This window comes from Anopheles coluzzii, chromosome 3 (genome assembly GCF_943734685.1).
Source record: "Anopheles coluzzii chromosome 3, AcolN3, whole genome shotgun sequence".
NCBI classification, from domain to species: Eukaryota; Metazoa; Arthropoda; class Insecta; order Diptera; family Culicidae; genus Anopheles; species Anopheles coluzzii.
Window position 1 is genome coordinate 90,076,360 of NC_064671.1, and position 17,640 is coordinate 90,093,999.

General features: G+C 46.5%; 2 protein-coding genes across 8 annotated transcripts in view; both read left to right on the forward strand.

Annotated features, from left to right (window-relative positions):
• The window catches only part of LOC120954673 (G protein-coupled receptor kinase 1), a 98,351-nt gene extending 84,197 nt beyond the window's left edge, over positions 1-14,154 (forward strand). For 6 of the 7 annotated variants that reach the window (XM_040374797.2, XM_040374798.2, XM_040374799.2 and 3 more), the window contains exons 7-14: positions 4,330-4,521; positions 5,610-5,765; positions 7,152-7,478; positions 8,109-8,227; positions 8,308-8,526; positions 8,596-8,802; positions 8,872-9,034; positions 9,114-14,154. In XM_040374797.2, the coding sequence (XP_040230731.1) occupies positions 4,330-4,521; positions 5,610-5,765; positions 7,152-7,478; positions 8,109-8,227; positions 8,308-8,526; positions 8,596-8,802; positions 8,872-9,034; positions 9,114-9,362 (1,632 nt within the window). In that variant the 3' untranslated portion in view covers positions 9,363-14,154. The remainder of the gene's footprint in view (positions 1-4,329; positions 4,522-5,609; positions 5,766-7,151; positions 7,479-8,108; positions 8,228-8,307; positions 8,527-8,595; positions 8,803-8,871; positions 9,035-9,113) is intronic. The other variant, XM_040374805.2, reaches the window with a different exon arrangement.
• A 1,193-nt stretch (positions 14,155-15,347) lies between these two features.
• Positions 15,348-17,466, forward strand: LOC120956621 (NPC intracellular cholesterol transporter 2 homolog a). Its single transcript, XM_040378247.2, has 4 exons — positions 15,348-15,747; positions 15,833-15,952; positions 16,386-16,561; positions 16,941-17,466. The coding sequence occupies exons 1-4, from the start codon at positions 15,651-15,653 to the stop codon at positions 17,019-17,021; spliced, it is 474 nt and encodes a 157-aa protein (XP_040234181.1). The 5' UTR covers positions 15,348-15,650; the 3' UTR covers positions 17,022-17,466.
• The last annotated feature ends 174 nt before the right edge of the window (positions 17,467-17,640 follow it).

Consider the following 17,640-nt stretch of genomic DNA (forward strand, 5'->3'; position numbering starts at 1 on the left):
ATAAACCCTGAACAAGGGACGAGGGAGAGAGGTCTTTTTGTGACCGAAGAGTCCCGAGCAGCCAACCATCAAACCACGGTTTGTAGGGGCTGCCCCGTTTGTAGCTTGTTAAATATTTAACGCTACGTTCATATTAATAAGGGCCTCCACATTTGTGTATCCACATACGATCAATAATAGGTAGAGAGCGTGGTTATGAAAATTTCAAACGCCAAGCGCGCGGATTTGTTCCCAAAGGAAGGAAATGTGGAATGAATAAATCACAGAGTGAAGGGTTGAAAGCACTACAAAACATTTTTGGTGAAAACGCTTCAAAAGCTCTTTTAAGGCAAAATTAATTAATCAATTTAATTTTAATTTTAAAACATAAAAAAGCACTTCCATTATTCGGGATGATATCCCTAATCAAAAGGCGAAGCTTTTATTAGCATATGCTCAAGTGTGTGCTCGTCTTAAAGCTTCCTATCGAAGCCCGTTCATCGCCCAAGAGCACGAACCAAACTGTCTCTTCCACCGCTTTGTTGTGCGTGCGTATTCTGCACTGTCATTTAAACTGACAGTTAAATCACTCGAAGATCGAACCAATTTTCCCGCTCGAGAGCTTTTGCTCCCGTTCCTGCTCTCATGATCCTGTCCCCAGTTGCTTCGTTATTCAACCGAAACGCACATACACACACACACATACGCACGCACTCACACAAACATTGTCACCGCATGGGGCCTGCGGCGTGTCGACTGTTAAACAGCCAGTTTTCGTTATCGCGCCACCAGATGGCAGACACTTTTTCCCATTTTCACCAATAATGGGGAGCAACCTCATCGCCATCCCCGTCTGTGCACACACACACACACACACTTGCTCTCTGTGTCTCTGTGTGTTGGTGTGTGCGTGTGTGTGTGTGCGTGCTAGCGGGAAGCTTAACCGGATGAGTGATTTCATTTTTTCGCTCCACCGATGAGGAATGAAATGACTTGATTTCATTCTCCATTTCTTTCGACTTGCGGAGACTTTCGCGTTCCAACACCACCCTCCCAACTCCCCCCCCCCTTCCCCGGTCCTAGATAACATTCCTTTATCTCGGTGCGGGCTTCGGGTGCTTTAGCAAAGAAGCTGACTCTCGTCTGCATGGCAGCACACGAAAATCGCAATTGTGTGTGTGTATGTGTGTGTGTATGTGTGTCTCCAAGCTCAGCTCCGGTGCTTTCCGCGTAACGATCGCAGCAACAGGGGCACTGGGGGTGCGCTGGAGCAGCGGAACTGATACGCGCGTCCACTTGTGCGGCAACGACCGGGATCCCCGTCGCCTGCCGATAACTCATACGCGCTTAAAGTCGTAAAAAATAACGATAATGATAGCTACGTGATATTTATTCAACACCCAAATGGCGTCGCTCGGTTGGCTTGGCACACGGGGGTGGAGAGAGCGGAAAATTGGCAAGAAGGGAAGGGAAAGGACTCTGCAACTGATCCTTTTTTTTCTGCTACACCCCATACTTTGAAGTGGATGGATACTTCGTTTTGGCGACATAACGCGTTACTGTACCTTCGAAAGAAGTAACACAATGATTGCTTGCAAGGTTAATTAGTGAAGCGAGCTTTCCTTTTCCAATTGGTGCATTTGTGCGTGTGGCATTTATATAGCAGATCTTTGTATAAGTGGCAAGCAAAGCTTTCTCTATCGCTCTTGTCGTTGGGAAGAATTTCAATTTGCCACTCGGAAGCACCAAAGTATTCGCAATCTGAAGAGACACTCTAAAAGCGGACTTCTTTTTCTCCATTATGATAGCTCTCATGTGGACAGCGAATGAGAGAGAGAGAGAGAGTGTGTGTGTGTGTAAGCGAACCGTGTCCTGTGACATTCCAATCAGGAAATCCCACAACTTAGAACGGCGCTGGAAATGATTGCCCAGCTTTTTGGGGTGATGGATGGCAAAATTGGCGATTTGTGGAAATGATTCGCGAAGAAGGGGAGGCATCGAGGAGAAGGGGAGGGGTTTGCAAATTTAAGAACCTTCCTAAGTGTGTCCGTCTCTCAGGTCCTTTCGTGCTCTCGGTTTCGGGATGGCTTTTGTTAATTTCCAATTTCTTTCCCATCGATTTCCATTCCAAATCCGCACCGGCCGCCACAGTTGGGCAGCTTTTGCATTTGGGGGCTTTTGCGTTGACAGGGCTTCTTCCGACCACACTCACTGGCCAAGCCCACCCAACCCGGCCCGTTGCTTTGCTTTCCCTTTGGGTGGTGTTTTCCTTTTCCTTCTTTTTCGTTATTTTTTCCCCTTCTTCGGACCAATTTGTGTGGAAAACCTACGGCGCCACCTCGCACAGTCCGTCAAAAGTGCCAAAACCGGTGGCTATACTACTCTGCGTGTGTGTGTACAGCTGCCGGGGGAAAGGGACAAATCTCCGGCAAATTGAAATCGAGGAATTCAATTAGCGAGTGTTCGTGATCTATATTTCCTACCTCGCGCACACCGGCCGTCGTCGGGGCCGTAGTGTCTGGGCCGGCACGCTCGTCCCATCACTTCGGTACGGGAGGACAACTGTGCCTGACAGTTTTGTGGCCCGTGTGGAGAAAGGCCGCAATGGATGAAAGAAAAAAAATCCGTCCGGTGCGAAAAGTGTGCTAGTGACAGTCTTCTTGCTGCTGCGTCCCAATTTCGTTTTCGGCCTGCTCCGGTGCCAAATCCGGTCTGGCCGGAGCTGAAGGATTTTTTCTTCTAATATCTTTTTAAACCAATTTAATTAAGCATCTTCGGTGGTGCGGGAGGTTCACGGAGGCGTCATGAAAATGAGGTGACCGAATTTTTTCAATTAAAACAATTTTATTGCTATTCAAATGTTGCTTCTAAGACACTAAGAGTTAAAGTAAGAGATGGATTTATAGTATTTTCGGTCTTGATTGTCCAATAACATTCCCATGTGTCTCGTTACAACCTCAACTTCTTTCTTATTCAACCAAAATATCCTGATTTACTGCGGCGAGGAGTCAATTTAAAGATCGTAACCCAATTAAAATCCTTCCCATCTTGTTTCGTTTTTCACTAGCGGTTGTTTTGTTCTAAGCAACAGTTAGTCTTCAGAAAGAAAAAAAGGATTAAACGATCCCACACCAAGCACGTGTTCGTTAATTAATCGAATCATTTAATCGTACAACGGCACGGAATGCAAACCACGCGAGACCGGCCCGTAATATGATGGCGCACGGGTGGTGCCGCGCGCGACCCTTGAAAATGAGGTACAAGCGAGATCTTATCTCGCTCCCGAGAAGCCGGCCCGGTCGCTTTTGTGGGGCTCCGTGGAAGCCACCCCGGGGCGTTTCAACATTAGCAATAAAACGCCGATCCGCTGCTCGTTATCTCGCCATTTTGTTGTTACTGGGAGGGCAATCATTTCGTCCTTGTCGGCTGATATTTATTTATCTGTCGTTTCGCCTTTTTTCCATTCGATCGCTCTTCCTTCCTCTCCGAGATGGTTTCCAAAAATTTTAAATCGATCCAGTGGATTAGGCGTGCGTCTTTACTGCTCCGCCTGTGCTTGATTGTGCCCCCAACACACCACTCCTTAGTGTGTGTGTGTGTGCTTCATTAGGAGCGTTTGATTGAGCGTGCGGCACCGGCGGTGAATCTCCCGCGGGTCGCTTTCGGTACGTGATTTGTAAACGAAACGGCAACGCAATAGAGAGTGGGGCATACAGGGCTGTAATCAATGAAACCGTTCGGCAGCTTCTCTCTTTCGTGCTGGTTGCTTGATTGTAAGAGTTTATGTATTTTTGGTGTTGGTTGTGTCAGAGTACTGTACCGTTGATGGGCGTTGATTGAACCCGCATTTTGATGGGCTCATTGATGTAATGTTTCTCGTTTGGATGTTCCTCCCGTGGCGAGTGGGATATTAGATGAAAAAGGAAAGCGATTTGCACCTGAAACAAAAACAGTAGGTCACTTAGAAATACCAGATATTCGCTTTGTATTGCTACTGATAAACGTTAAATGTATCGCATCGAGCATATTACCAACTTTCCCGTTTTAAGGCACTGTTTTATTGCTTTTATCCCGCTAAGATCAGCACGATCTCATTACACACAACTTTTTCATCAATTTCCGTTGTTCAGTGTGCAAAAAAGCAACCCAAAAGGCCCTAAATTCAATTTCACACCTACTGCCAAATTGTGAAAACGCCATAAAAGACCAGGCGTCTCCATCGAAAACGGGAAACTTGCAGAAAAAACACCATCAAACTCCATAAAAATGGCACTAAACAACCCCAATTCCTGTACCATACTGTAGTTTTGCAATTTAATTGTATCCATCCACTCTTGCTCTACTTCACAGCTAACGATGAACGATTTCAGCGTGCACCGGATCATCGGGCGGGGCGGTTTCGGCGAGGTGTACGGCTGCCGCAAAGCGGACACCGGCAAGATGTACGCGATGAAGTGCTTGGACAAGAAGCGCATCAAGATGAAGCAGGGCGAAACGTTGGCACTGAACGAGCGGACAATGCTGTCACTCGTCAGCACGGGGGTAAGTTGTTCGAGTTGGCGTTGGCGTGAGGAAATTAACGGCGAAAAGCAAGGGAAATTAATTCGTGCCATGCGTTACGGTGGAAGTTAAATGAGCTGTACAAATTTCACACTCACTGTGCATACAGGTACGCAATGTCACTGTGTATCGTTACAAAGTAGCACGATGCAAGCGGAGGATGCACCATTTGCACCACTTTGTGTGTATGTGTGTCAGCATATGCACTGCAATAATGTCTGGACGAGTTGATAAAGGTGTACATTACACCCCCATCACGTGCAACGAAAGCACAGTATTCCAAACAGGTGAAAAGTTTCGGTGCAAAAACACAAACGAATCACAGGCCTTGGGCAACCGCCTTCAACCGAACGGAGCAGTGTCCGCCCGCCCAAAAGGTTCATTATGCGCATGAAATGTGTCCCGCCCGTAATGGCTTGCTTGAAAGATTAAGCAGCAACTGTCTCAGTCTTTGCAAACGATCATTTGGCAACCCGAGGTAGGCTCCGGGAGTCGCACAAGTGTTCGGCCTTCCGGTGAACATTCCCGGCCGTGCGGCTTCCTTTGACCATTTTCTTCTGCCCACATGTTGTAAGAGGGAGCTTTGGGGGGAGGGAGAGGCAACCACCAAACCCAACGCAGAAGTTTCCTGAGTGGGTATGCTCACTTACGTCATTTGACGTCCATCAATTACTTTGCCCGTTTTGGGTAGCAGTTTGTGCACACCACTTAATATGAAAAGTTTGCACAGAAACTTTCCCACTAAACCGTCGCGGGCGTGCAGCCAGGAGCAGGTTCTTGATGCTACTTAGGGTTTTTGGTTTCGGGGCAGTAGTGACGGAAGTTTGAGATATACAGAGAGAGAGGAATGAAACTGGTGGTGCTGGTAGTCGCCCGCTCAACAGCTGGTGGCATGCGAAAGGTGGAGGGAAACTGCCATCTTTTCCACGTGTTGTGTTGCTCGTGGCCACGTTACTCATGCGTTTCCGTTCTTTCCTTTTCCGGTTTGCTCTGGCCCCGAATGGATGGATGTCCTCTTCATAAACCCCATCATCATCATCTTCGTCGTCGTACTGCTGCTGCTCTTGCAGGTCGATTGCCCATTCATCGTGTGCATGACGTACGCCTTCCACACGCCGGACAAGCTGTGCTTCATCCTGGACCTCATGAACGGCGGCGACCTGCACTACCATCTGTCCCAGCACGGTGTCTTCAACGAGTCGGACATGAAGTTCTACGCGGCGGAGGTAAGTGAACCACAACCGAAGTCAACCCGAACAGAACAGAAGAGATGAGCTTAATGTGAAGCGGGGGCAACCTGCCTTGAATCTTTCGGCAACCTGCCGCTTTAATTACACTGGCACTCCGGTGTTCCGTGGCTCGGCCGGGAACGTTCCGCCCGCTCCCGGATTGACCGTTAATCCAAAAACTATCCCGGACTCCGTAGTGCCTCCACTAGCGAGAAGAAATGCCATTCGCAGTCTGTTAGATGATGATTAACGAGCGGCGGAGTGCCTGAACGAGCGCAGCTCATTTCATGCAGCCATGACACACATCATGGCGCTGCCGTCCCGATTACGGCGCTTAATGGAAGTTTTAACGATCGATTTATTACACGTGAAAAGTTGGCTTATTGCAGTGGATGCTTTGGAAGGATTATAAAGGAAGGATTACGACTGACGGGCATGCGTTGGTTAATGCATCGGTTTCAATGGCTAATATGATTTATAGAATGTTTCAGGAGCTTGTGCAACAGTGTAACAGTGCTTAGAAATACATCAAGTTGATGTTCAATACGAAGCAGCAATCATCTCTTTAGTTAATTGTTGATACTGTGAATGCATTCCAGCGCTTGGTAGCACCAACTTGCTCCACACTCTATCCAATTCCAATTCCTCCATTTGATGTGTGTTGGTCTAAAATTTTGAGTAGAAGTTCCCAACCCCTCGTACACGTGCGTATCGAACTAATTTAATTACTCAGCCGAATGGCTCACACCACATCATCCTCATCCCAATGTAACGAGCGCGCGCGCGCACACACACATCATCCTTCGAACCTGCCCGAAACCCGGCAGCTAGAACCTTCTTCCCGAACCCTCCCACCACACTGAATCAATAATTAGGAAATTCTGTTTGCAATTATAATATAATTAGATTACATTTTAATAGAAACTCCACCCAACTTTACACGAATGCTGCTGCTGATGGCTTACTCGCGCAAACTGCCGTAATCAAATTCGGAGCTTTTCACCTCTCGCTCGCGCGCAATGTCGTTACTATAATTTCAAACGTTCCGATTCAATTTTAAAGTTAATTTTGGCTTCATTTGAAAATAAATCCGTTCCGATTGGAATGATTCTCCTTGGATAGATATGTCAGTTTGTGGGAAAAATTCGGCCCATTGATGTGACGAGAAACAGTATTAAAAGTAAATTCTTATAGGAACGTACCTTTGCTTAGAAGGGAAGGGAAAAAATCATCCAATACATCCAATGCACGCTATCGAACGCTTTTAATTAATCTAACGTGTGCGTGTGTGTGTGTGCTGGGGTGTATTTTTTGAGCAGATCAAACCTCCCACGCCGAACAATTCTAATTAAAATCTCCTCCCGCTCCTCCTCCTCCTTCCAGGTGATCCTCGGGCTCGAGCACATGCACAAGCGGTTCATCGTGTACCGGGACCTGAAGCCGGCCAACATCCTGCTGGACGAGAACGGGCACGTGCGCATCTCCGACCTCGGGCTGGCCTGTGATTTTAGCAAAAAGAAGCCGCACGCCTCGGTCGGCACCCACGGCTACATGGCGCCGGAGGTCCTGTCCAAGGGCACACCGTACGACTCGAGCGCGGACTGGTTCAGCTTCGGCTGCATGCTGTACAAACTGCTCAAGGGCCACTCGCCGTTCCGGCAGCACAAAACCAAGGACAAGCACGAGATCGACCGGATGACGCTGACCATGGTAGGTTGAAGTCCTGTTTTTTTACTATTGCGTGTCCTTCTACTCCCCAATTCCAAGCTCTAAGCATGCCCTCTCCACTGTAGTCTTGTTTTGGGTAATGTGAAAGAAAAAGAAAACGTGTCTATAAATTGTGATTTGGCAGTTGGTTTGTGTGTGTGTGTCTGGCATATGAAAATCGTCTCAAAATTCGAACCATTCAATCAAAATTCAAGAGTAAGTTTTCTTTCTTTACCATCCCTTTACCACTTTCTAGTCTTTACAAGGTTTTCCAGGAGTTCTCATACCTGTACGACACTTTGTTGACTCCTTCGTACGTGAAATGAACATAATGTAATGAGAATTGGACTCTATAGCAACCTTTTTGGACAAATCCAATAGGAATTTCCAAGGAGCCTGTTCATTTCCCATACGAAAGAGACAAGAAAGTGTCCCATAACCATGAGAACCCCTGGAAAAATCCTGTATTTCCCTTTCTCTCTCTCTCTATCTCCAATTTTCCCCCATTTAATCCACCAGTTTCACCTTCCACCAAGTAACCAAGACCGCTTTATACGTTTCATAAAAAAACCGATAAAACCGACCGAATACTCAAATTTGTGTATGAAATATTAAATGGCTGTTTTAAAAAAGCAACCTTCCCCTTTGCAGAACGTGGAGCTGCCGGAATCGTTCAGCAAAGAACTGAGAGACCTGCTGGAGGGCTTGCTGCAGCGCGACATCGACAAGCGGTTAGGCTGCAAGGGTGGCGGGTAAGTAGCACACACCGAGCGGACCGGAACGACCCTCCCTGCTGGCTGCATTAACTCCCCCATCTCCCCCATCCCCACAGTGCCGAGGAGGTCAAGTGCCATCCGTTCTTTGCCGGCATCGACTGGAACCAGGTGTACTACCAGAAGTACACGCCACCGCTAATACCACCGAGGGGCGAGGTGAACGCGGCCGACGCGTTCGACATCGGCTCGTTCGACGAGGAGGACACCAAGGGCATCAAGCTGACCGAGCAGGACCAGGAGCTGTACCGGTACTTCCCACTGACGATCTCCGAACGGTACGTAGGGAAGAAGTCTCACTGCCTTTCTTTTTACTGACACATTGCCTTTTCGCGTTGCCTTTCCAGATGGCAGCAGGAGGTGGCAGAAACGGTGTTCGAAACGGTCAACACGGAGGCGGACAAGCTGGAGCAGAAGCGCAAAGCCAAACAGAAGCAGCGGTTCGATGCGGACGAGAAGGAGTCGGACTGCATACTACACGGGTATATCAAGAAGTATGGCGGCTCGTTCGCGTCCGTCTGGCAGACGCGCTACGCCAAACTTTATCCTAACAGGTGTGTACCCGTGCCCGTGAGTGTGTCTCCTGCAGTTCGAATGACTAATCGCTCAAATCCCCTTTTTAGACTGGAGCTACACACCGAAAGTGGCAGCACCAAGCCGGAGCTGGTGTTCATGGATCAGATCGAGGAGGTGTCGCCCGACTTTGTCCAGTTCAAGAACGAGCAGTGCGTGCAGGTCCGGTTTCGCGACGGCATCCGCGACGGCAAGCTGATCCTAACCAACTCGGTAACTTGCTGCACAGTCTTTTTCCCCCTTTTTTTCCACGCCACCTGCTCAACTCAACATAAATCCCCCTTTATTGTAGGACGAAATCGGGTTGAAGGAGTGGGCCCTGTCGCTGCGGGCCGCCCACAAGGAAAGCCAGGAGCTGCTCGGCTCGATGGCGAAAAAGGCGGGCAAAATCTACGGCACCGAGGGGCAGCGGGGTGCCCCGGACGCCCGACAGCTGGCCGGTAGCGGTATGGTACTTCCGGGCGGTGGCGGTGGCACGGCGACCGGTGGCGGTGTGATCGCTGCCGGCGGTCCAAAGAACGCGAACGGCGGCTCCAACTAGCGGTTGCTGTTGCGATCTCGGTCCTGCTTCATAGAACCGAATCGTCTGAAGGAACCGCTGCTAAAGATGAAGTGCAAGGACACCTAAGGAGGGAGCGAAAGTATTACACACAAACACACATACTCACTCACACAGTCGTGCACACATCCACACTTTAACACTTTATGACTCCGAGTTGCAAAAAAACGGGTTTTTTCTACTAGTTGAAAATTAAATTATGATGATCGTGGGGGCTTTGTATCGGTACAACAGGAGGAAATGGAGAACGGACCTTGCCATCGCGCACACATACACACGCATACACAAGAGCCAAGAGCGAGAGAGAAGAGGGACGGCCGTGTTAGGAGTATTATGACTTGCAACTCACACTGCAGCGTGCGATTTATTCTTCTTTTTTTATATAAGTATTGTACTCAATGTTGACTGAGAGGCACGGTGTGACACGCGTGTGTGTGTGTGTGTGACGGCTGGAGTGTTTGTCCCCGTTGTTTTGGTACCAGACGGCAGAGCAGTGTGATGATGATTGTGGTGTCCTCCCGGTATCCAAAGAATGCCGTTGCGTTTAGATTTGAAATTAAGCCAGATGGCGTAGGGCGTGGTCTCCTTGCAAGTTGTTCGGTTCAGTAGCAGCGCAAGCCGTGTTCTGGGGCAATGGCAAATAATCAGTCCTCTAGTGATAGCACACTTGCGCCATACAACAAAAAAATAGCGCAAAATGCAAACAAAAAAACAGTGAAAAATAAGCTAATCGAAAGGGAAGCACACTACGCACACTGCATACTGCACTGCAACACCGCAACACAACACACACAACAAAATAAGAGAAGAAAGGGAAGAAGCAAACATACCTAGAATAATGAATGTGTCAATTTAGTATTGTATTCTTACGACGTGATAAAAGGGCGTAGTGGCAGTTTATGAAAGGCCGACTGATAAGACTAGGCCGGCCCCGAAGCGGAACTCCGGCACTCAGTCACATGGGGAGGGTAAGGGGAGGGGAAGGGGCTTTAGCAGGATTGTGTAGAACAAAATGTATATGTGTGTGTGTTTGTGTGAGTGTTAGTATTACTACTAAAAAGCGTTCCGCGCAGACAGCTGATATACAGGAGCTAAGGATAGCGCGTGAAGCGTGCTGACTGGTGCGCTGTACCATAACCGCCACAGTAACCGTATAAGGATAAGAAAGAGGGCAATCAATATATACCGGATAGGGTGGAACTATTCCAAGCAGCCTATGCACGCGATGGAACAGGAAAGGATCCTGTTTTTTTCGTTCGTTTAAAGCAAAAACAAAGGGCAGCAAAGTATTTGATTTCATTGTTTTGTTCGAGGGGGAAGGGAATAACATTCCTACTTGCAGTTTGTTTTGTCACCCACTTCCAACCAGCAGCATCAATCGCACAATCAATGACAATAGAACGCAGCATACAGCAACGCACACCTACCGCACGACCGCACCAATAGGAAAGTATTAAAATCCGAACGAAACTGTTCCAATCGGATTTACGATCTGCCAGAACCGATTGAAGCAAAGGTACACGCAGCAACTACTACTACTACTACTACCACTACTACTATTACTACCACTCTCGTGGAGCAGTAGAAAAGCATACTTTAGAGAAGCATTATGTAGGCAACATTACAAAAAAAAAACGAATAAATACAGAAAATAGCAAACTTAAAAACGCGCACGAACAATCCTCAACATAGTGAGTAGCGAGCAGTGAAGGGCAGATGTGTCGGGACACGCGGCTATACGCGTATGTGTGTATGTGAGTAACAGTGTGAGTTAGGATGAGGATCAGCAGAGTATGTGTGTGTGTGTGTGTGTGGGTGTGGTCTAAAACTAGTAGAGATACTTTACAATCAATTAGCTAGCGGTTTTGGTGGGAACCTGTTGGACAGTTCAGCAGGTTCAACACTCTGGGAGTTAAAAGTGCCCAACAAATCCTCCCCCACTTCCTCCCTTTCACCCCCTCGATTACGATATGGTTACGTGTATGTGTGTGTTTAGCATGTGTTTAGTGAAACTCTGGCGCAAACGCTAAATGGACAATTGCATGCGCGTGTGCATGTTGCTCTGTTTGTGTGTTTGCATACCTTGGTGTGCCGGCGCTTGGCCGGCGATATTAACCAATTATCGAGGAAGCTAGGGCAGACTTTATTCAACACTACCGATTCCAGTTGCTAGTGAAGGAGGGAAGCCATGGGAAAAAAGGGATTTAGACTGTGTCGACAGGGCGAAACATAGCAAATGCAAACAACAAACAAAAAAGTATATTTAAAAAAAAACATAATAACGTATAAATTCAGCAGCTCACTGTTATGCAACACCAAGACTTTAGAGTAGATGATTTGATTTGGTTCTTTCATCGTTCAAGAAAAAAAAAGAAAAGAAAAAAAGAAACGACACACACACAGACACACGGTAACGGTACATTATTATAGAACTCAAGCAACTGCAACAAAAAAAAAAAAACAATTTAATGGCACACACCAGCAGCATCAACATAATGCATAATAATTAGCAAATTAATTACATACATTGCCCTTCATTATTACTCACCCTAAGTACAGCAAAACGGAACAATATGCAAACAGGCGGGAGAGCAAAATCATGCAAAGATATAATTTAAATCGACAGAAGAGAGGGCAGAAAAACCACGAACAAACAAAACCCACCTTTCTCGATATGAGAAACGTTCAGCGGAAAGGTTTAACATTTTTGCACTAGATATTTTGCGCTTCCACTTGTTTGAGGTTGGTTTTTTGTTTTGCAATTCAAATGACACAACTTGCAATTTGAAACACAAAATTATGATGCACATCAGCTGCATTAAAAAAAATGGTAGAAAATAGAAACAAAACAATAAGAATTTGCAGCATGAAACTATTCGACATTCAACGTCCCCCATCACCGCCACCACCAACAATGTTGAACGACCTAAAACTTAAACAAAGTAAAGCATCATTGCCAAGCAATAGAGCAAACGATGGGAAGGGAAAGACACCAGCAGCAGAGCTAGTGCTTTACAAATCCGGGGGCCTCACACTGTGTCTGTACTTGTATAGCGTGTTCTAGCCATTTAATCAACACAAAAACAGGCAACCATTTTGTACACAGCCTTGCCACCACACCGTGGTATGTGTGTGTGTGTGTGTGTGTGTGTGTGTGTGAGACCATGGAAGCCTGGGAGGAAAAATCAAACAAATCAAACGACGATAACGAAGTGCGCGCGCGGCCTTCCAGGAAAAGGGCAAAACCCCATCCTCCCGATGTATATATATAGTGCTGCCCCAATCGCTCTATCCGACCGAAAGGCACGCGTCGTGATCGTTACGCGTGTGTGTGTGTGTGTGTGTGATCGTGTAGATGATATTATAGTTTTCCGAGCGCAAAACAACTTAAACAAAACGCAAACGCACTTACCTGGTTGGTTGCCATAAAACGGATTCCGATTGCTCTAAATGAAAGGGATGTAAGCTTGTGTTTCTGTGCGTCTGTGCGTGTGCGTGTGCTGTGTACACATTATCCTGCAGCGACCTCAGCAATGGGGTTGGGTTGGATGGAAGCAGCCACGCATCGCAACAGCAAGCAGGGGTCATAGACGGGAAAAATCATATTTAAAAACACATAAAACTCGTTAGTATTTGTAATAGAGAAGCTATAAAATGGGCCACACCAAGTACACCTCAAATTCGAAGGCTGTATAGGAAGATGGTGGCCCATTCTTTCCCCCACTCTCTCTCTACCACTTCGTGACAGCACGCAATACGTTGTCCTTGTGGGGGGGAGAAAACCCCCCGTCAGTAGTGTTTAGAAGCAAGAAACAGCGGCAAACAACACACGTGTAGCGAGTCAGTTGGACACCTTTTCTTCCGCGCTTCTTCGTACAAAATAGCATGCGGAGAGTGGGCCGTGTTGTTCACACTCCCTCTCGCCCGCTCTTTTGACCTCTCTAGCAGAAATATTATCTATAATTGGATAAGCGATAGGAAAGAAGAACAAAAACAAAACCATAGTGATTGACGCTAGTGCAAAAACAAAACAAAAAACAAACAACAGTTAGAAACCGTGTAACAATATTAAGCAGCATTTAAGTGTGTCGATGTGTTGGTGTGTATGTATGATTGTGTCTTTTGGGGGCGCGATGAGAGGAAAATGCAAACATTTTCTAGAACACAACGCCCAACCACTAAAAGTAAGCGTGCGCAGTGTGTGTGTGTGTGTGTGTGTGTGTATTGTGTTATTGATAATACGATAAGTTGAGAAAAATTTCTCAAAAAAAGGTTAGAAAAACACACACACACACACTCCCGCAAGGGTCGTGGAAGCAAAAACAATGTGCATTATATACATAGGACAGTTAAGTTTTGCGCCAAACATTGGTTGGGTAAGAGTGTAGGAACATTTTTAAAATGAGTTAAGTAATTAAAGAAACGAGCAAACGAGGTGAAGCGGAAAATATAAGAAAAAAAATTGCAAAACGTACACACACAATACCTTTTGCCAAAACAAAACAAAATAAATGAAAAACAAACTAGACAACAAAACTACGAAATGGGTAGCAAAAATTGTCAAAATAGTAGGTCTAGTTGAAGGAAGAAGGCAAACATAACAAAAAAAACTTCCCCTGCTCCTCCCTCCCCTTGTGAATTGTATGTGTTAATTTAACTGTGTAGCATTTACCGAACACAATTACATGTTTGCATCATGTTTGCAACAAAAAGTATAAACAATATTATCAAATAATATACACACGCACAGAGAGAGAGAGAAAGAGAACTAGAGGAAAAAACAGAAAAAATGGATAGGATGTGACGCAGAATTGGAAACTTCCAGGCACAAACACTCACACTCACCGTTAACACAATCGTGAGCAAGTGCGTGTGTGTATGAGAAGGAAAGAGAAACTGAACTTAGAATGAAAGAAACAAAAGAAAATAAGATAAAACAAAGGAGAAGAAAGAAAAACAGAAGCAAAAACTCGAACAAACAAAAGAAGTTAATAAAACAATGGAGTGTAAAGGATGAGAAAACAAAATAATATCAAAAACACAGATCCCAACGTTTGTTGTGTATGTATGTGTCTGTGTGTGTGTTTGTGCGTATGTATGTGCGGCGAGGTGTGTAAAACACTGAAACATTTGTTACAACATTGCCTGTTTAGACCCGCGCGGTGTCGCCAAGTTGGAAAGTACACGAGATAAGAGAAGCAGAAGAAGAAGAAGAAGAAGAAGAAGAAGAAGAAGAAGAAGAAGAAGAAGAAGAAGAGGAAGAAGAAGAAGAATAAAACCCCGAGAACGCGAAACGTTAACTTAAGCAAAAGAAAGATTAATTCCAGCGTGAACAGGCGAAAGTGATGCGTATGGGTTAAAGGAAAAACAAACAAAAAATACAAAACCACTCAAACGAACGATTAGGATCGTTGAAGATGCAAAAAAACAAAGCAGTAGCGAAACAGAAGGAAAAAGAGGGAGAAAACGGAACAAGCAGAAGAAAAAAACGTGTATATAACACCGGGTGTTACAAACATTGCAACGTGTTACAAAATAAAAAAATAAAAAAACAAGAAAACATAACACAAAGTGAAACAAGAACGATGAACGAGTGAAGTGTGCCGAACAAAACGGGAAAGAAAGGGAAATGCGAATGACAACTGATTCACGAAAAAGGAAAATGATAAACTAAAGAGTAAGTAAACGGTGACAGTGCACGAAACGTTTACAAACGTATAATGTTTTATAAACAATATATTCATGAAAGAAACGCTCTACCCCGATCGTTAAGAATGAACGATAGAGCACGCATCTAACCGCTAGCGTTCTAACGACAAACAGATGCTCTCTCTCTCTCTCTTACCGTCGAGTTCATCCATATGCGTTCATTCTCTCCGCGCGGGGCAGTGGTGTGCGTGCGTGTGCATGAACCGACACCGCTCCGGCACGGGTAAATCAAATTCAACTCGCGTGGTGCTTCGTGCCGTTTAAAAACGTGCCAGCGTTCGAAGCGATCGGACGTGTGCTCTCTTCCCTACAAAAATCGCAGTAGCCTTTGTCGCGTCGACCAGCAGTGTAGTAGTGGCCTCCGTGACCCGTACCTGATAACAACACAAACAAGCGTTTGTGCTTTCCGCTACTCTCCAGCCTTTTGCAGAATCATCACCGCCAGCGCGCGCGTCTACTGAAGCCTGCCGTGACTAATCAGCCGGGCAACAAAAAAGCGCAACACAGTTGCAGTGGGGAAAAAAACAAAGAAACAAAGTGCGTTAAACACACACACACACCATGACTAACAAATCGGCAGCCGCCTTTCTTCTCGTGGGAGCTGTTTGTCTCACACTGATGCCAACTTTAACCTCGGCGGCGGAGTTTGCTAACTGCGGTAAGGTGCCGTTCTACGTAGGTTTATCTAACCTACCAACATATGGACGTTAATTTCATGCCTTTTTGTCTATGCCTTATTGCAGCAAATGAAACGGCGATCGGGAAGTACACGCAGGTCGAGGTGTCGAACTGTGCCGACAGTGATAATTCCTGTGTCCTGAAGCGCAACTCCAACGCTACCATCTCCATCACCTTCACCAGTGGTAAGTGTATGTGTCTGTGTGTCTGTGTGTATCGATCGCTCCTAAGGAACGTGCAACCGAGAAGCTAAAACACGTGAGAAACAACCGGAAAGCAACAGACGGAAAGGATTGCAGCGAAAGCAGGAGAAACCATACAACAATGCAAACACCTGCCAAGGTCTCGCACTGTCCTTGAAATAGAAAGTTGCAACACACAGCAAACACAGTGCCCTATTAGGGCCATGTGTGTGTCTCTGTGTGTGTGTGCTGTAACAGTGACCGAGTAATTAACTAATTGCTTCCCCAACTCGCTTAACTGTTAAGGTCACTAGGGAGTAATCATCCTCCCGGCAGATGAGATCATCTCTCCTGTGCGGCTTGACTTATCTCACACCGTCTTGTTTGCATCTTTGTCCCTTTATCTTTCTCCATTCCCCTCCCTCTCCCCACCAAGGCGAAGATCTGTCCGAACTGAAGGCGGTCGTGCACGGCATCATCCTCGGCATGGAGGTACCGTTCAAGCTGCCGAACGATGACGGCTGCAAGGACAGTGGACTGGAGTGCCCGCTCACGAAGGACACCAGCTACCGGTACAGCACCACCCTGCCGGTCCTCAAGCAGTACCCCAAGGTGAGGAACTTGCTAATGGAAAGGTTTTTTTTGCGTTCCAGAGGCGGTAATTTACAAACAAAATCATTTCCCGCCGCAAAATGCGCGCTTATCGCTAGAATAATCATTTCTTTTAATGGTTTTTTTTCCATCACCAAACCAAATTCTATCATCGAGCGGAACGTGTTCTTTTGGCTGGTAGCATCATTAACGCACCGAACCGTAGCAAAACAGATTTGTTTTTTCTAGTCTTTTTTTACACATTACCCCCTGTTTTCATGTACCGCAAGCATCTACATTACGCACATTTTTTTTCCATTTTGTTGATTCAAATGATATGACAACGCGTTCTTAAGCCATATGTGTTGTTGTTTTCCTATGTTTGCTTCGTCTCACGCAGGTTTCCGTCGAGGTCAAGTGGGAGCTAAAAGCAGGTGACAAGGATGTGCTTTGCGTGCTGATTCCGGCCAAAATACAGTAAGCAGCGCGGAGTAAGCGCCATCGCCGACGGGTTTTCCCTCGGCACAGCAAAACCCGAACACGTGCTTTTTGCCCCCCTCCCATCTCCTCTTTCTGTACGCTCTTCTTTCACTGGGCGAGCTTCCGGTAAGGTCATCGAAAGAATAAAAGCCGGCAAGCCGAGGCAATTGACGATGATCAGACTCCATTAAACGGTGCCGCTGCATTGTTTCCAAGACGCGGACCACCACCGGCGCCGACGACAGTACCAACAGCCAAACAAAAAGCCCCCACAACCCATCCCGCCGGATGGGTGCATTATATACCCTCTTTGTCCGACCCCCGGTACAGTGCAGTGAGCGTACGGTGGTGGTGCTGCTGCTGCTGCCGCTCCTTAATCCGTTAATTAGATTACAATTGAGTGCGGCTTTTACAATCCAACCCAATAAAAAGATCAACCACACACACACACACGCGATGCTGGGTTTTTTCGTTACTCCGAATACCCACCCGGGTTCAGAACCCCATTCTTCCGGGGACCGTTTCGCTTCTGTATGGGACAGAAACCGGCAAACGCGCGACACACAAACGCGAGCGTGTGCGCTCGCTTCTCCGGAAATGAAAATTTTTCAAATTCAATT